At 44.9% G+C, this 20,221-nt stretch overlaps 1 protein-coding gene across 1 annotated transcript in view; it reads left to right on the top strand.

Annotated features, from left to right (window-relative positions):
* The first annotated feature begins 750 nt into the window (after positions 1 to 750).
* The window catches only part of UBE2F (ubiquitin conjugating enzyme E2 F (putative)), a 335,459-nt gene continuing 315,988 nt past the window's right edge, over positions 751 to 20,221 (top strand). The window contains exons 1-2 of the mRNA XM_068245372.1: positions 751 to 911; positions 1,364 to 1,497. Of these exons, the coding sequence (XP_068101473.1) occupies positions 1,380 to 1,497 (118 nt within the window). The 5' untranslated portion in view covers positions 751 to 911; positions 1,364 to 1,379. The remainder of the gene's footprint in view (positions 912 to 1,363; positions 1,498 to 20,221) is intronic.

Genomic DNA, 20,221 nt, shown 5'->3' with positions numbered 1-20,221 from the left:
AGTATGCTAATGACAGCGGTGGTGGGCGGAGGCGGCCGCAATGTTTATACACAATTCAGCTGCATGAAAACTGGCATGCGCTTTTAATTGTCGCGTACTGAAGACGTGTAGCCCGATGCTCTACTACGCGATGACGTTTCCCCTTCAGCGTGCAGGGCTGCATTCGGGCTGCAATTTCTGACATTACACCCGGTGTAATGTCAGATATTGCAGCCCCACACGCGCAGTAGGAGCCTGCGCTCCATTACATTGTGCAGCCACGTGTGAAACGTCCTAAATATCTCCGCTTCCGCACCACTTACCCCCAAAATTTTCAGGGGAGGGAGGGGACCCCCAGATCTAGCTCTATCGCGAATTGCAGCCCCCGAGCCCCGCTGGTTCCCGAGACTGATTGCAGCAAACCTATCTCGGGAACTAGCGGGGCTAGGGGGCTGCAATTCGACACAGAGCTGGATCTGGGGGTCCCCTCCCTCCCCTGAAAATTTCGGGAGTATACGTGGTGCGGAAGCGGAGATATTTCAGCTAAATAATGTCTAACTTCCCACTGAGCATGCGCGATACACAGTGAGGAAGGCTGCTTCCGGGCTGCAATATCTGACACAACACCAGCCACAGTAAGACGTCACACCCTTATGTGTCTCCCCTCCTCTCCGCCCCTTGTGTATGTGTCTCCGCTCCTCTCCGCCCCTTATCCTCCGCCTCCTCCTCCTGAATGTTCCCCTCTGTGGCTCCGTCTAATTGCTCTGCCTCCGCCCTCTGCTCGTACTATAAGGCTACAACAAAATGGCCGCCGATGTCCGCAAATGCGGATGGCGGCAGCCATTTTCTTGTAGCCCTGCAGAATTTGACGAGTAGGAAGGAGGCGATCTGCCGGGGAGACAAGCGGGGGAGGAGAGAGCGGCGGCACACAGGTTGGGAACCTCTGTTAGGCATTCAGATGAGCAGTCCCCCTAGTGCTTTCCTTTTACCTCCATTTTCTCCATAATGACTTAGCTGCCTTATTTTAGGCCCAAACTTTACTAGTATCCTCCTTCATGTGGGAAGTGACAGGATTGAATGGACAGTAGAGTAATGAGTCAGCTTCCTAACCAGTATTGTTTTTGTTGGTTCCCAACAGCAGACATCAACTCCATATAGCGATAAAATTTAAGAATACAGGAGTCAGAGTTGGTGATACCATAAACTGAGGTGTAAGATACACAAGTCTTATGTAGCAGGTCCACCGCCCTGAGACCAGCAAAACAAACCTTTACATGTCCAGATTTGATGGACCGTCATCTGGACAGCTCTGTTTTATACGTTGTTCGAGGGGTCTAGATGGGTGTAAATTTTCTCCTTTTCTGACCCTATGATTGCTTTACAGGTAACAAGAAAGCGGGATGTTGACACTGGCAAGCAAGCTGAAGCGGGACGATGGGGTGAAAGGAAATCGAGCCTCCAGCGCATCTTCTGAATCCACTCGTAGAATATCCGTCCGCGATAGATTACTTGTGAAAGGTAGCAATTGCCTTTTTTATATGTACAAAGCTGATGTTTTCTGTTACAAAATTATATCTGTTTACCATTAATTTCAAGTGTATTTGAAGTCCATAAGATTCTGGCTGTGACATGTACAGTAAAACCTTGGAATGCAAGTAACTTGGTTTAAAGGTAATACTAAAATTGAAATTAGCCAGTTACTTACCTGGGGCTTCTTCCAGCCCCCTGGAGTCCTCCTGGTCCCTCGTTGTTATTCCACTCTGCTCCATTCCCCTGTTGTCCCCTCCATAAGTTGGACGACTTGGCTAGGCGGTGGCCAATGCGCATGACTGGCCACGCACCTCAGTGGAAGTGTTATGCGGATGGGCAGAAGCAATTGTTACTTACTGCACAAGCGTAGAATGCTCACAGGCACGGGAGCTTGATAGAGGAGGAGCGTGGCATGGGGCTGTGCATGCAGCATTTCGAGGGGGAGGAACAGAGCAGAGCGGAATGACAGAGGGGGATCAGGAGTACTTCAGGGGGCTGGAAGAGGCCCCAGGTAAGTAATTCGTAATGTTCAATTACACTTAAAGTGTTAAGTAAAAAAAAAAAAAAAGTTTAACTTGCCTAGTGCTTCATTCATTCCCCTGCAATCATCCTGTTCCTGAGACCCTCCAACCAGCAACAGTGACCCCTCAAAGCAGGCCAGTCGCAGACTTCTGTGCATGCATAGCCCAAGCCACGCACCCTGATCCGACAAAAAAAATTAGAAACATCTGATCAGCTGCATGTTTGTTTAGGGTCTATGGCTAAAAGTATTAGAGGTAGCGAATTCGTAGGATAGCCAGGAAACTAGTATTGCTTTAAGGACAACCAAATTGAGATGTATATGAAGTCTGCCATAGACCCTGAACAAGCATGCAACAAATCAGGTGTTTCACACATTATTGCCAGATCTGGCAAGATTATCTGCTTGTTTCTGGTGTGATTCAGACACTACTGCAGATAAATAGACCAGCAGGACTGCCAGGAAACTAGTTTTGTTTAAAAGGAAATAAATATGGCAGCCTCCATATACTTCTCACTTCAGGTGTCCTTCAAAAGGAAATACATATAGCAACCTGCATATCCCTCTCACTTCAGTTGTCCTTTAAAAGGAAATGAATATGGCAGCCTCCATATTCCTCTCACTCCTCAGTTGTCCTTCAAATGTCAAATCTAGTCAGAAAGAATATATCAACCACTCTTGTCCTATTTTTCCCACCTTCACATCTCTTGCCTGCTGTGAATGACTGTGCTCCTGCACCTGCACCCAGCATCTCAGAGGTACTGATTGGTGCAAGGAACATGCATAGCTCCCAACTGTCCCTCTTTTGGAGCCCTGTCCCTCTTTCCTTCTCATTTGTCTCTCTTTCAGGACTTTGTCCCTCTTTCTATGTATGTATGTATATATATATATATATATATATATATATATATATATATATATATATATATATATATATATATATATATATATATATATATATATATATATATATATATATATATATATATGTATATATATATATATATATATATATATATATATATATATATATATATATATATATATATATATATATGTATATGTATATATATATATATATATATATATATATATATATATATATATATATATATATATATATATATATATATATATATATATATATATATATATATATATATATATATATATATATATATATATATATATATATATATATATATATATATATATATATATATATATATATATATATATATATATGTGTATATATATATATATGTATATATGTGTATATATATATATATGTATATATATGTATATGTATATATATGTATATGTATATATATGTATATGTATATATATGTATATATATATATATATATATATGTATATATATATGTATATATATATATATGTATATATATATATATGTATATATATATATGTATGTATGTATATATATATATATGTATATATATATATGTATATATATATTATATTATATTTCCAGTGTTCTCCCTAGAGCCTATTAGCTGGGCGCTCCGCCCACCAGAAATTCCTCACTGCCCGGCTGCCAATCAGCTGGCATCCGCAGCAGAACTGCTTCTGCAGGCAGCCCGCTGTTGCTCAAGGACGCTATACCAGCTCTCCTCCTCAATTCCTGTCTGTCAGTGGTAAGGAGGGAGGGACAGGGGAAGTACTGTATGACGTTGTTTCATGCAGCTCAGAAGACTCTGCCTCTCACTAGCCCGTTAGCCAGTCACATTACAGCTTCACCAGCGGGGGGCGTGCACTGTAGCGTGGGTCAGCTAATGTGCTGCTGCTATCAATGCTCCAAGCCACTGGGTCTGTGTGTTTTCCTGGCGGCTGTAAAAGCGGTGGCAGAGGGGAGAAATTGAGGATGCTTTCCCGAGGGGCTCCTAAGTGATCTTATCTGTCATTATCTACAGACATGCTGGCCTCTTGTTTTCAAAGCAAACATCGGAGAATGCCGCTATGCTAGACAGACAACGGGTGAAGGACTCTGTCCCCTCACGCTGTAAACGTCTTTCCCACGTGTCTGTCTGTCCAGAAATCAAACATAGAGAGGTGATATTAGTCTTCTCAGACAGCACACCAAAACCGCCCGTAAGCCGTGCAGGGTCTAGTCGGTGCGGCTGACACCAACTTGATGCAATCCAATGAAAGATGACCAGCACCAGCTGTTTCTTAAGAAAGCAGGATTTTATTCACTCCAGACATCCGTGAATAAACATAGCTCCAGACATCCAGTGATATTCAAGATGTAATTATAGCTCTAGTATAGTAAGCTCTTAGATGCATACAGAGGGAAAGGGTCCTACATGGCAGTAGGAGATGTCCCCCCTGCAGCCAGGTCCGCCCACACAACGGACGCCGTTTCGAACGGGAACACCGTTCTTTGTCAAGTGAATAGCTATTCACTTGACAAAGAACGGTGTTCCCGTTCGAAACGGCGTCCGTATGTTGGGACCCAAAGTAAATTTGCCGCTTCGATGTGAAACTGCCTTTCCACCCAGCATGACCTTTCTTCACCACCCGGCTACTTTTTCATGCCACCCGGCTGGAAAAAAATTCTGGGGAGAACACTGTATTTCTATACTAAAAATGTGTTTGAGTGACTCTAAACTTTATTCCCATCCTTTAAATTGATATATTACTAATTTTAAAATGTTAAAATGACCAAAAATGAAGCAGGATAGAAAGGATAAGTGTGGTTTGAGTTATAAAACAACATATTTTTCTTATGAAATCTTTGATATGTGTGGCGGGGGTGTGGCTTAAGTGCCCCTCTTTCTCATCTCAAAAAGTTGGGAGGTATGTGTTACCTGAGCCAATAAGTGCCTGTTTTATATTTTTTTTTAATACCTACTCTAACAGTGATCCTTTTCCACTTAACAGCATATGGATGTAAGCGCACTTACTAGGTACAATTTTGGCTGCTCAGCATTAATAAGTGACTAGTGATTTTTTTTTTTTTTAATTGTCCATTACAGAGGACCCTGGGTACTACTCCTCCACCTCCTAATGGAGAAAGTGCATGTTTTGTGGAGAGCCACAGAGGTAATCAGCACTGCTGAGACCCGATTATTATTATTATTGTTATTATTATTATTTTATATAGCACTGACATCTTTTGCTGTGCTGTACAGAGGATATAGTCTTGTCACTGTGTCTCAGAGGGGCTCACAGTCAAATCTCTACTATAGTCATAAGTATGTTTTTGGGTGTGCCTGTAGGAAACTCGCGCAGACACAGGAAGAACAGGGAGAACATAGAACCACCCTGCAGATATTGCTACCCACTACCTAACTGTACTGCCCACTAATTACCTCACTCATGAATACTGTATGTGCATTTTCCTGCATAACATGTACAACAGTTATGCAGCTTTGAGGACAGGGTTGGGAAGTACTGGTTTAAAAAGATGCCTTCTAGTCAAACTCCCTCAGTGCTATTCAGTCCTTTTACTCCCAGCTGCAGTAGCCGCATTGGACTCACTACCTGCCATCCCAGCCTCTGAATCCTATACAGCTTCTCATAACCAGATTATTGAGAAGTTAAATGTTGCATTAACAGTGAGTTTTGAGCAAGAAAGTAGAAGACGTATTACTAAACAATAAACAAAGTAACATGGCTTAAATGGTGTGAGCTGCAATCTTACAGTGCCAACACATGGTGGTGCTATATCCCTAGTTAAGCAAAAGAAAAGTGTGAGCATTTTTCACAAATCTTCCTAATGGTGCCCATACATGGTACAATTTTTTTATATTTTTTTTATTCAATTAGATAATTGTGATCGATTATTCAGTTAGATCGATTATAAAGATTTTTTTCCAACATGTCCGATCAGACTTTTTTTTCAAGAAAACGGGATAATCGTTCGTTTTACTTGATCGAAAAAAAAAGATTTTCCACTTTCTTTCAATTTGATCATTTTGGTTGAATTAATGGGAAAAGCGAACATTTTTTATTGTGCAATGTATGTGCACCATAAGTGTAATTTTTTTCTTAAAGCTAACCTGTAAAAACAAAAAATCTCCCCAGGGGGTTACTCTCCACGGAGATAGCTGAGCTACTTCACAGACGACTCACGTGTGCGCCGTGGCACAGACCAGATCTAGCATGGCATTTTCCGAAGAAATCCAAGCAGTACAGAGCTATTGCGCCTGCACAAGCTGCCAACATGCTTTGACCAGCTCTTTTTCGGGGGTCCTAGCGCTGGAATGGAGAGGTGGAGGACGACCGGGAAGCCTCTTATGGATCCTGAGTCTTCCCCTGCTGAAGTTAGTACCACATAGGGGCAATTTTTTTTCCAGGTACACTTAAGAGAACCAGAAGTATGAGGAATACAGAGGCTTCTCTCTTGTAATCACATTTTAAAAATCCTGTTTGTTTGGCTGATGTGCTGAAGCTGCCTCATTGTCTTACATTTTCAACAAGCATGCAGCTGTTTCACAATTCTCTTTTTTTTTCCCGCTTAACCTACTGGGAACCGGCTGCCTAACCCCCCCCCCCCTTAAGGACCAGGCGAATCTGCCTGCGGGGGCACGTTTGGGGAGGTCAGGCAGCCGGATCCCCAGTGTGGCGTGCTGGGCCAGATCTTCCTCCTTTCGCAAGAAGCCTTTTCTCACCTCCCAGGCTCCAGCGATGAGTTGCAGTAGCCCCTCCTCTTCGGCCGGCATCCCCGGTCGTATTGCTGCTCATTTCCGGGTTGCGGCTTGATGACATCATCAAGCAGGGACCTGGCACTGACGTCACAGCGAGCGGAGATGCCGCCCAGAGCAGAGCGGGGCGCCGATCGCCGGGGGAACTTCAGGGAGGTGAGTGGATCCTCTTCTTCTCCTCCTACTGCCACAGCTTTAATAGTGATCACTATGATCCGCTGGCGATCGTAGTGATCAGAAGCCATACGCGATGGCTTCTCATCACTGAGGGGAGATGTCAGCTGTCATATGACAGCTTAATCTCCCCTCTTGGGTGCGCACGATTGCGTCGGAGTGTAAACGGCGGCGGGCGTAGATCCTACGCCGCATCAGGCTAGAACAGCTCCAAGTGCGGCGTAGGATCTAATAGAGGCTGTCCGGAAAAGGTTAAAGTCTAGTACACAACTATGACTAAGCTCGTTTCCACTGCAAAGCAGAGCTGCGAGGCTCTGCGTTGTGCGTCATTCCCAGGGGGTAGAGCTTGCGATCCCATTCAATATACTGAAAAGCGCCAGTGTTCTCCCCAGGATCAATTAAGTGGGCGCGCCGCCCGGGTGAATTAAGGCCCCGCCCGGCTGCTATTTTGCATATTAGAAAAGCCAGCGCTGTTCTCTGCACTCAGCGCTGACTCCTCTGTGCCCAGCAAGCTCAGCTCCTCTACGTACGAGATCTCCCGCTTTCCGGCGGGCTCGTACACTCATTGGCTCGGCATGGCAATAGGCGGGGCCATCTGTTATACTGCATAGTGCTCTTCTAGGAAGTTAGAACGAGGTACGTTGCAAGCAGTCTCTCACTCTGTCTGTGCTTGCACGATCGTGAAGGGACGCTGGAGCCTGTGTGACTAAAGCAGAGCTGGGCAAACTACAGCCCGTCTGGCTTTGTAATCTTGGTATTTAGTGCCTCCTTTCCTCCTCACGGCTGTGTCACTTGTCTCTCTCCCTCCCCACCGTACAATTGTACATTTACGTGCCGTACTAACTTTCCCATCTCTGAATTACGGCACTTCAGACTGAAGAAAGGAGTGCAGGCAATCACTCACTTCCTCCCCGGGTGTCAGACGCATGGAGCAGATCTCCACTCGCTGCAGAGAGCTGGATGTCCTGGTTGCCCAGAGAACAGCACACAGACAGCAGCGCTGAAGGGGAAAAAAAAGCAGTCTGATCTGATAGGTACAGGCAAAAAAAAAGCTGTGACCTTAGGTCAGCTTGCACACATAAAGCTCTGTCCTGAAGTGTATTCCCACCCCCTCTTTTTTAACCCTTAGGATACACTAATCTCTGGAATCTCAAGGGGCCAGCATGTCCTTTCAAACCATGCTGAGCTTTGCATTTTCTCAACAAAAAACCCAGTTCATACCTATGTGTGAATTTGCAGCTTCTCAGTTAAATCTGTAGGACATGCTGAGCCTTGTGGTTCCACAACAATGGGGTCCACAAATAATGAAAACCTTACCAATCAGATGATTGGTAGAGGAACCAACCCCAAAAAACATTGACGGAACAATAGTGGTTGATCGGAACCATTAATGATGCCCAAAACGTATAACAATATGATGTCTGTTTCACCTGCACTGTGAACCGGATTTGTGTACTGCAAATCAAGCCTATTTTTGTTTTGCTTTTTTCAAACGCAAACAAAAGGCACTGTAATAGCACATTGAAAACAATCAAACAACCGTTTTTCCTGGTTTTGACTTGGCAGGTTCACTTTAAGACAGATGGTGCATATATAATACTGGGTATACACAGATTTTCCGGCTGATTTACTGTCAGATCCATTATTTCAAACATGACCGATCTGCGTTCTGATCGATTTTCGAGCATTTTCCGAGCAATTTCCTATTGAAGTGAACGGAAATCGATCGGAAAATGCTCGGCAATTGATCAGAAAGCAGATCGGACATGTTGGAAATAATCGTTCTGACAGTAAATCGGGCAGAAAATCTCACCTAGCATCTCTGTACCTAGCAATAAAGCAAGAGTCATATGGAGGCTCAGTGTTTTCCCCAGGCCTCCATCCGGCTAATTTTGGTAAGCACCCGGCTGATATCGGCTCGTTTCCTCCTTCTGCTATGCTGTCAGCAAAGCTTACACGGCCCTGCATTCCCCCTGTTGTGCCCCACCCGGCTACTTTTTCATGCCACCCGGCTGGAAAAAATTTCTGGGGAGAACACTGAGCGCGCTATATGGAAACAAGCCCTGAGGGCAGATTGTGAGCCCGACACACGTTTTTGTGGATGTCTCTGTTTCTGTGTCCATCCATGTTCAAACAAAGATGCTGGTTTTAGATCTTGCACAAGCCTGTGGATTTTCTTTCTCCAAACATGTACTAGTGCAGTCACCTGTAGGGATCGGCACTCGATCCATCGAGTGACAGATTAGGGCTTAGTTGTGTACAGACGAGTTGTTAGCCCAGCGGCTAGCGACACTTCAGTTGCTATTAGTGTTGGGCGAACATCTAGATGTTCGGGTTCGGGCCGAACAGGCGGAACATGGCCGCGATGTTCGGGTGTTCGACCCGAACTCCGAACATAATGGAAGTCAATGGGGACCCAAACTTTTGTGCTTTGTAAAGCCTCCTTACATGCTACATACCCCAAATTTACAGGGTATGTGCACCTTGGGAGTGGGTACAAGAGGAAATTTTTTTTTAGCAAAAAGAGCTTATAGTTTTTGAGAAAATCGATTTTAAAGTTTCAAAGGGAAAACTGTCTTTTAAATGCGGGAAATGTCTGTTTTCTTTGCACAGGTAACATGCTTTTTGTCGGCATGCAGTCATAAATGTAATACATATAAGAGGTTCCAGGAAAAGGGACCGGTAATGCTAACCCAGCAGCAGCACACGTGATGGAACAGGAGGAGGGTGGCGCAGGAGGAGAAGGCCACGCTTTGAGACACAACAACCCAGGCCTTGCATGAGGACAAGAAGCGTGCGGATAGCAATTTGCATTTTGTCGCCATGCAGTCATAAATGTAATACAGATGAGAGGTTCAATAAACAGGGACCGGAAACGCTAACCCATCACAGATGTTCATTGTTCATGTTACTTGGTTGGGGTCCGGGAGTGTTGCGTAGTCGTTTCCAATCCAGGATTGATTCATTTTAATTTGAGTCAGACGGTCTGCATTTTCTGTGGAGAGGCGGATACGCCGCCGATCTGTGACGATGCCTCCGGCAGCACTGAAACAGCGTTCCGACATAACGCTGGCTGCCGGGCAAGCCAGCACCTCTATTGCGTACATTGCCAGTTTGTGCCAGGTGTCTAGCTTTGATACCCAATAGTTGAAGGGTGCAGATGGATTGTTCAACACAGCTACGCCATCTGACATGTAGTCCTTGACCATCTTCTCCAGGCGATCGGTGTTGGAGGTGGATCTGCACGCTTGCTGTTCTGTGTGCTGCTGCATGAGTGTCAGAAAATTTTCCCACTCCAAGGACACTGCCGATACCATTCCCTTTTGGGCACTAGCTGCGGCTTGTGTTGTTTGCTGCCCTCCTGGTCGTCCTGGGTTTGCGGAAGTCAGTCTGTCGGCGTACAACTGGCTAGAGGAGGGGGAGGATGTCAATCTCCTCTCTAAAGTCTCCACAAGGGCCTGCTGGTATTCTTCCATTTTGACCTGTCTGGCTCTTTCTTCAAGCAGTTTTGGAACATTGTGTTTGTACCGTGGATCCAGAAGGGTATAAACCCAGTAATTGGTGTTGTCCAGAATGCGCACAATGCGTGGGTCGCGTTCAATGCAGTCCTAGGCCGAAGAGGTCATAGCCTAGGGTCACAAAACCTGTTTATTTGGGCAATTTCAATGGTGGCGAGTCTGACGTACATAAATCGCAGCAATTGCCGTTAGCAACGTCTGAATTTCACGAAATGTCTCATGCAGGTAGAAGACATATTGTTAGACTTGGGCTCCAAAGATGGGTTCCCTACATCTCTGCAAACCAGAGTTACAGGGGTCCAAAATTGGTAAAATCCCCCATAGGATTTCATTGCCTCCCTATTTCACTTTCCAAAATCTCACATCTTTTCAAAGGGCAATGGCTCAGCAGTACCAAATTTTCTAGCATTGTAGGGACCCTTAGGGGGAACATGACTGGTGAGTTTCGGGCCCCTAGGCCGAAGAGGTCAAAGCCTAGGGTCACAAAAACCTGTTTATTTGGGCTATTTCAATGGTAGTGATGGTGACGTACATAAATCGCAGCAATGGCCGTTAGCAAAGTCTGAATCTCACGAAATGTCTCATGCAGGTAGAAGACATATTGTTAGACTTGGATTCCAAAGATGGGGTCCCTACATCTCTGCAAACCAGAGTTACAGGGGTCCAAAATTGGTAAAATCCCCCATAGGCTTTCATTGGGCCTCCTATTTACCGTTCCAAAATCTCACACCATTTCAAAGGGCAATGGCTCAGCAGTGGCAAAACTCACCAGTCATGATCCCCCTAAGGGTCCCTACAATGCTAGAAAATTTGGTACTGCTGAGCCATTGCCCTTTGAAAAGATGTGAGATTTTGGAAAGTGAAATAGGGAGGCAATGAAATCCTATGGGGGATTTTACCAATTTTGGACCCCTGTAACTCTGGTTTGCAGAGATGTAGGGACCCCATCTTTGGAATCCAAGTCTAACAATATGTCTTCTACCTGCATGAGACATTTCGTGAGATTCAGACGTTGCTAACGGCCATGGCTGAGATTTATGTACGTCAGACTCGCCACCATTGAAATTGCCCAAATAAACAGGTTTTGTGACCCTAGGCTATGACCTCTTCGGCCTAGGACTGCATTGAACGCGACCCACGCATTGTGCGCATTCTGGACAACACCAATTACTGGGTTTATACCCTTCTGGATCCACGGTACAAACACAATGTTCCAAAACTGCTTGAAGAAAGAGCCAGACAGGTCAAAATGGAAGAATACCAGCAGGCCCTTGTGGAGACTTTAGAGAGGAGATTGACATCCTCCCCCTCCTCTAGCCAGTTGTACGCCGACAGACTGACTTCCGCAAACCCAGGACGACCAGGAGGGCAGCAAACAACACAAGCCGCAGCTAGTGCCCAAAAGGGAATGGTATCGGCAGTGTCCTTGGAGTGGGAAAATTTTCTGACACCCATGCAGCAGCACACAGAACAGCAAGCGTGCAGATCCACCTCCAACACCGATCGCCTGGAGAAGATGGTCAAGGACTACATGTCAGATGGCGTAGCTGTGTTGAACAATCCATCTGCACCCTTCAACTATTGGGTATCGAAGGTAGACACCTGGCACAAACTGGCAATGTACGCAATAGAGGTGCTGGCTTGCCCGGCAGCCAGCGTTATGTCGGAACGCTGTTTCAGTGCTGCCGGAGGCATCGTCACAGATCGGCGGCGTATCCGCCTCTCCACAGAAAATGCAGACCGTCTGACTCAAATTAAAATGAATCAATCCTGGATTGGAAACGACTACGCAACACTCCCGGACCCCAACCAAGTAACATGAACAATGAACATCTGTGATGGGTTAGCGTTTCCGGTCCCTGTTTATTGAACCTCTCATCTGTATTACATTTATGACTGCATGGCGACAAAATGCAAATTGCTACCTGCACGCTTCTTGTCCTCATGCAAGGCCTGGGTTGTTGTGTCTCAAAGCGTGGCCTTCTCCTCCTGCGCCACCCTCCTCCTGTTCCATCACGTGTGCTGCTGCTGGGTTAGCGTTACCGGTCCCTTTTCCTGGAACCTCTTATATGTATTACATTTATGACTGCATGCCAACAAAAAGCATGTTACCTGTGCAAAGAAAACAGACATTTCCCGCATTTAAAAGACAGTTTTCCCTTTGAAACTTTAAAATCGATTTTCTCAAAAACTATAAGCTCTTTTTGCTAAAAATTTTTTTCCTCTTGTACCCACTCCCAAGGTGCACATACCCTGTAAATTTGGGGTAGGTAGCATATAAGGAGGCTTTACAAAGCACGAAAGTTCGGGTCCCCATTGACTTCCATTATGTTCGGAGTTCGGCCATGTTCGGCCCGAACCCGAACATCTAGATGTTCGCCCAACACTACACGTGACCCGTTCGGCCAATCACAGCGCTAGCCGAACGTTCGGGTAACGTTCGGCCATGCGCTCTTAGTTCGGCCATATGGCCGAACAGTTTGGCCGAACACCATCAGGTGTTCGGCCGAACCCGAACATCACCCGAACAGGGTGATGTTCTGCAGAACCCGAACAGTGGCGAACACTGTTCGCCCAACACTAGTTGCTATGAAGTGAAGAGTGAGGATGGATGCTGGACGATGGACTGGCTTTCAGCAGGCGGGATAATTTACTTGTGGGACAGTTGAATGTCGCTAAAGGTCCAGAATGCTTGATCTTTAGGCTACATCAGGGGACTTCTGTGCACATGCTAGTCTCTCAGCCCAAGCGGTCTTTGGCGACCACCTTTTACGCTAGTGTGTGTACATAGTTTTACAAGCAAATCCCCTGTCCCTCTTTCCTCTTCTAGGGTTTATTGTCATGGCATGCACCCGAGAGGGGAGATTAAGCTGTTATATGACAGCCAACATCTCCCCTCACTGATCAGGAGCCATAGTGATCACTTCGATCGCCAGCTGAAAGCAGCTGTGGTAGGAGGGGAAGAAGAGGACTGAGACTTGCCTTCCTGACGTTGCCCTGGCACCCCTCTGCTCTGCCTGGCATCCCTGCTTGCTCTGCCTCTAATGTTGGGTCCCGGCTTGATGGCGTCATCAAGCCGGGACCCAGAACCTAGCAGCAGTGTGAGCAGGGATGCTGGGTAGAGCTGCTAATCGCTGGAGCCTGGAAGGTGAGTAAAGGCTGCTGGCTATATGGGGGATACCCATGCCTAGCTATCCATACTGGGGATACCACTGCCTGGTTATATAAACAGGTGCATATTGTTTCGGCGCCGAATGACGGCTCTCACTGCTACCACTAAACTCTGAGGCGGCGTTAAAAACTATTCACCCTCCGAGTTGTCACAACTCAAAGGGAGATGTAATTCGGGGTCTGGCAGCCGCCAGAGCCCCGAATTACCGCTACGCGCCCCGCGCAGCATAGCATTGCTGCTATGGGGCGCCCAGTTTCAGCGTTTGGCTGTGCGCCAAAATAAACTGATCCGATATAAAATGCTCTAGCCCTTAAGGGGGGTTATGCTGCTGGTACCCAGTAGGTTAAAGAAAGTGAACAATAGTTCTTTTGGCATTTTCTTTAATTTGGGGTTTCCTTTAAATGCCTGGTTCACCCTCCTAGAATTTTCAATGCTGACAGTTTGGAGAAGTTAGTCATGTGAACCAGACGTGTGTACACATTTTGGAACTACCAGTAGAGTGGGAGTTTTCCTCTGCACAAAGCCATCACCTGACCTCTCCTCCTGTGAACAGGGTCAGTTCTGTGTCTTCGGGGAAAGGCTATGGGCTGGTTCACACTGTAAGAGCTTTTTAAGCGTGATTTAAAAAAGTCCTTGCTAATGCAATGCTGTGGGTGGTTTTTATAAAATCACATAAGTGAGAACACACACATAACAATACGTTAGCAAGAGCTTTTTAAATAATAAGCACTTCGAAAAAGCTTTTTGCTGTGTGAACCAGGCCTGACCGGTGTCTTCTCTTAGCTGCATTCTGACTACCTCATGTGGATGATGATGGAATGGGGAAGGAGTCAGAACACAGATTCACAGATTCCTGTTTGGTCTAACTAAGCTGCACATACGGACTAGAGCGCGAGTCTACAGTGACCAGATCTCTGTATGCTGACATCCTAAAGCACCGTACCCAGCCTAGATTAAACTTTGCCAAGGCGGCTGGTATTGACTGCCGCTGCTGAGAATCTATTGTATGTACATCATACTTGGGCCATCCAGCTAGCAATCTGCCTGAAACATCGATTCGGCCAACCGATGGGCAGTTGCATTGTCTTCTTAATTTACTCCACCTGCCACTTGCTGTCACTCCCGCACTGCTCTGTAGGACCTCGGACTCAAATTCCCCCCAAATGCCCTGCAAAGCAACAGAACCTATAGGCTAGCGACAGGCAACTGTGCTGACTCCTCTGGGTCCACAATATATTGCAGTTGTGTAGTGTAATCTAAAGAGACACCCTGGAGAAACAGCATAGAGACAACTGGAGCCTCAATAGTGTAATAAGTAATGGCAAGAAGTCAAAATTGTGGTGAAGAGTGGTACTCGCAAACGGAGGTTGCAGACAGGTAACAAACCACTGAAGCCAGGTGGATACACTAGACTCTAGTCGCACTCTTGGCAAAGAACTCGAAAATTGGTTATGCGTGTGAGGGTACACCTTACCAAAATGGAACACCCCTCCCAAAGAAGGGTGGGTAGCACAAGGGGGAAAGAGGTGCCCAAATATTGATAAAACTGTGTTAAAAACCAGGGCTGTGGAGTCGGTCCAAAAATCCACCGACTCCGACTCCTCAGTTTAGGATTCCACCGAATCCGACTCCTCGACTCCGACTCCTCCAATTTGCATATTACAATTTTGTTGATTAAAAGTATGTAACATGAAATTCGTCTCTTAACTGCCAACGCTTAGGAATTTTACAAGACAACTGAAGTGAGAAGGATATGTAGACTACTATATTTATTCCCTTTAGACTAAAACGAGTCCTTGGTAAGAGTACTTGTAAAAGGTACAAACCGGAACAAAGAACATCTATCAGGCCCTAGGCAATGTAAGTGTGGGTACATGTAAGAGTGATGTGCAGGTACTCTGCAGGAGAATGAGGAGATTCTTCCTCTATTACACATTCTTCATGCACAATCTGACCCTAGGCAATGTAACTGTGGGTACATGTAAGAATGATGTGCAGGTACTCTGCAGGGGAATGATGAGATTGTAAACAGACAACACCTCTGTGTTCAATGTGCACAGCATTCTCAGTGAATTCCCTGCAGCTCTGTGGGGAGTGCATATGTAGAGTATAGTACTACTGTGTAACAAAGTAAGCCTGAGACAGATGAAATTAAAGTTTTATACGTACCTGGGGCTTCCTCCAGCCGCCTTCAGGATAATCAGTCCCTCGTTGTCCTCCTCCACCACCTGGATCTTATGCTATGAGTCCAGGTACTTGAGCCAGTCGGGCGTAGTGCGCATGCACACACTCCGCCGCCAGGAGCATACTACACCTGTGCAGCACTATTGCGCAGGTGCAGAATGTTCCTGGCTGTGGGAGCGGCATGCGGCCGGACAGCACTGACTGGCTGAATTACCAGGACTCATAGCAGAAGATCCGGGTGGTGGACAGCGAGGGACTGATTAGCCTGAAGGGGGCTGGAGGAAGCCCCAGGTATGTTTAAAACTTTACTTTTCATCCGTCTCAGTTACCCTTTAATTTGTAGTCACCAAACCAAATTTTAACAACATATCAAATTATTTGATTTCATCAGCAAAGGGAGTGCGTACATTTGCATAAATCAGCATCAATGCAGAATTATTTCCATCTCGTTGACCATCTCTATTAGTGACACAGCTACACATCAGGCTTTATTCTTACAGCATAGATGTTATTTAGTATATATAAGAGATTCCTGTGTACACATCATATATACAGTCACAATCAGATATGTATATCTGACCTTAAAAATACGGGGACTGCTTTATTGAAGCAGCACAAGTAACTAATTTTGATTGGTTTATTTCTTTTTTGTGGACTAAGCACAGCTATTACTGTATATGTACATTATTTTTAATGACTATTATCTGAGAAATAGAACATTTTATCATATTTTCTATTTTAATTACAGTTACAAATTCATTAGGAGTCGGAGTTGGTGCATTTTTTCCCGACTCCGACTCCAGGCACCCAAAATTGCCCGACTCCACGACTCCGACTCCACAGCCCTGTTAAAAACAGCTAAAATAGAAAAAGGTTATGTAACTTGTCAACATAAATGGACAGCCATTAGCATTGATAAAGGTCGGGGATGACCAAAACTGTCTGCCTGTATATTCTTAGCGTTGTGCAATAAAAGAAGAGCTGTGTGCTGCAACTCCATGTTTGTTTTATAAAAAAATGTGTGCAGCCTCCTTTGATGAAACAACAATCTGTAATATGTAATCACATAACCAGCCAGCAAAAAGTACCTTTAAGTTGTGTTTCATTGTCCAATTGCAGTTTTTGTGTCTGAAATGTAAGAACACCGATATATGCTTAATCCTTATAATGTAGTCACCCTTTTTTGTTTTGGCTGTTCTGCGGCAAATGGCTATTGCCTGCTTCGGGTCACATCACTTTCCTGGACATTAATATGCTTTGCACTGCTGAGTTGGATCAGATCACTGCATATTCTATTCTAGAAAACAAATTTCATGGAAGAGAGGAGCAGCTGACCTCATGACTGATTTCAATCATTAGCAGTGATCTTGTTGCAGTGCAGAGCTGGGTCATACCATATATCTATCTGTCTCTGTGTTCCTAGGAAACTTTTATCATTCTACAGTGTTACACACTAAAGAGCTGTCTTTCTCTGGAACATATTAATGAGTTATTAGCCTTCTTAGGAAATGTTTCAAGCTTTCCTTGTTTGTAAAAAGTTGAATTATTGAGGCTGAAGTCCGCCCAGATCTTATTTCCACGTGTGAGTGGTTGACCTCGTTCAGAAGTATCCACTTTACATCTCTGCAATAAATAATATACACAACTCTCCAGAATAGCGAGCCTAACATTGTGCCGCAGCTTCGCCAGTGTAAGACGCCTTTAATATTGTATGTTTTAAATTGTTCCATCCATCCTAAGCCTGTGTGTTCTTATAGGCACCTTGAATTTATGGCGCAGATTAACAAAGCCTAAGCGAGTTCGGGAGCTGCCATAAATTTGTACTTGAATGTTATTATTATTATGCTTGTATGTGTTCTCAGGATTGTTCCAGCAGGCAGTGTATAATTACTGTTATGTAGAATAAGGGCCTGTTCAGACAGTTGTCCCCCAGCATCTCGCTGAAATGTGTTTTTCTAGTGAACAAAAAAGCATTTGGCAGCTTTCGGCGGCAATTCCTGCCCTTAATCGCTTTTGACCCAGGCAGGGGACTAGGAGGCGTGTCACTTAAAGGGAACCTGAAGCGAGGAAAATTATTTAAAATAAACACATGACGTAGCTGCAAATAAAGATTCCATACTAACCTCTGTCAGTTCCTCTCAGAAGCTCACCATTTCCTTCTTACAGTGATCCCTTCCAGTTCTGACAAGATTTTGTCAGAACTGAAATATAACAGTTGCTGTCAGTTATATATCAGCAGGTGGCAGTTGCAACTGATGAGCAAAGGTCATGTTCAAGTTTCCCTATGGCTCAGGTGGGTGATATCACAGTTTAAAGAGACTCCGTAACAAAAATTGCATCCTGTTTTTTATCATCCTACAAGTTCCAAAAGCTATTCTAATGTGTTCTGGCTTACTGCAGGACGTTCTACTATCACCATCTCTGTAATGAATCAACTTATCTCTCTCTTGTCAGACTTGTCAGCCTGTGTCTGGAAGGCTGCCAAGTTCTTCAGTGTTGTGGTTCTGTGATGCATCTCCCCCCTCCAGGCCCCTGTCTGCACACTGCTCGTGTATTATTTAGATTAGGGCAGCTTCTCTCTTCTCTCTTATCTTTTACAAGCTAAATAAATCCTCCTCTGAGCTGGCTGGGCTTTCACATACTGAGGAATTACATACAGGCAGAGCTGTCTGCACTCTGCAGGAAGAAACAGCCTGACACTTCAGTGGAAGATAGCTGCAGGGGGAAAGAAACACACAAATGATCTCTTGAGATTCAAAAGGAAGGGTGTATACAGCCTGCTTGTGTATGGATGTATTTTCTATGTGTGGACAGACTGTACATCAACCTCCTTCCTGTTTTGGTGGCCATTGTGTTTGTTTATAAACAAACTTTTTAAAACTGTTTTAACCACTTTTAATGCGGCGAGGAGCGGCGAAATTGTGACAGAGGGTAATAGGAGATGTCCCCTAACGCACTGGTATGTTTACTTTTGTGCGATTTTAACAATACAGATTCTCTTTAAGGCCTGGTGCACACAAAAAACCGCTAGCAGATGTGCAAAATGCTTGCAGATTTTGAAACGCTTTTTCTTATTTTTCTGTAGCGTTTCAGCTAGCGTTTTGCGTTTTTTGTGTAGCGGTTTTAGTGTATTGTTTAATTGATTTAATATATTGTTACAGTTAAGCTGTTACTGAACAGCTTCTGTAACAAAAACGCCGGCAAAACCTCTCTGAACAGGCGTTTTTTAAGAGCGGTTTGCAGTTTTCCTATACTTAACATTGAGGCAGAAACGCATACACAATCCAAAAAATGCCTCACCCCGGGAGTATGCGTTTCTGCAAAACGCCTCCCGCTCTGGTGTGCACCAGCCCATTGAAATACATTACCCAAGCGTATCCGCAGCCGCAAGCGGATCGCAAAACGCAACCGAACCGCTCTGGTGTGCACTAGGCCGCCTTTCAGTGTGCTGACCAGGAAGCGGTTATGGGGTTATGGCCATTTTTAAAATGGAGGACGGAGAAATCCATCGATCACAGCGGACAAATGAGACGTGGGAGAGGAGAAAGAGATTGAGTAGTAGACTCTGCGGGAGGTAAGTATGACCTGTGTATGGTTATTTTAACCTTTATTTTCAGTTCAGGTTCTCTTTAACGATCCTTGAAGCTAGATGTAGCTTCTTGGATGGCCTAAGAGTTGGCAGACAGGAAAAATCGGAAAAATGCAGTATTTGCGTAAACAACGGTACCAGCGATGTCCATTCATTTCAACGGACAGGGCTATCATTGGTCGTCAGGCACCTGTGTGAACCCTACTTATTACTTCGTCCCAGTAGCAACCCAAGGCAGATAGCTAAATATGCAAATTATATACAGAATATGGAGAAGCATAAGCCCAGAGATTGGGTACTAAGTGGACAGCTAGGCTGGTACAGTAAAAGAATAGTGCAAATAAGAACGTTGCCAGTCCCAAAATTGAAGACTTCACAGTGGAGTACAAGGAGATTTTGGGTATTGGGGTCTGTTCTTTCTGTTAGGTAGGTGCTAGACGGAGAAGGGAATGAAAGTCCATTTCCAGGCACAGATGTGGATATAATTGTATGCTAGCTTATTGATTATCGTGTCTGAAATCATACTTTTGTAGATAAATGTGTGGCTGTTAGAATTTGGTTACATGTCCTGAAGCAGCTTCATTGGAGTTACATTAGCTGTATGGGCAGAATAGACTGGTGCCATCATGCTTTTAAGACTGAAAAAGGACGGGGTGTAGTCTGAATTCTTTGAGAATTTTCCAGCCCTCAGCAATACAATATTGTGCTGCAGGGGTGACGCCCTGTCAAGTCAAACCCATGGTCTCTTCACAAGGACAGGAAGTGAGGAGACATCTCCCATCAAGAATTCAAAGCAGTAATAAGCTAATATTTTGAGCAATGGTCCAGGAGTTGCCGTGGGTTAGGAAAGGGGGAATTATGGTGATGTTGCAGAGATGGAAGTGG

The sequence above is a fragment of the Hyperolius riggenbachi genome, chromosome 7, assembly GCF_040937935.1.
Source record: "Hyperolius riggenbachi isolate aHypRig1 chromosome 7, aHypRig1.pri, whole genome shotgun sequence".
NCBI classification, from domain to species: domain Eukaryota; kingdom Metazoa; phylum Chordata; class Amphibia; order Anura; family Hyperoliidae; genus Hyperolius; species Hyperolius riggenbachi.
Note: the sequence above shows the minus strand (reverse complement) of the source record. Positions and strands in the feature narration are given on the sequence as shown.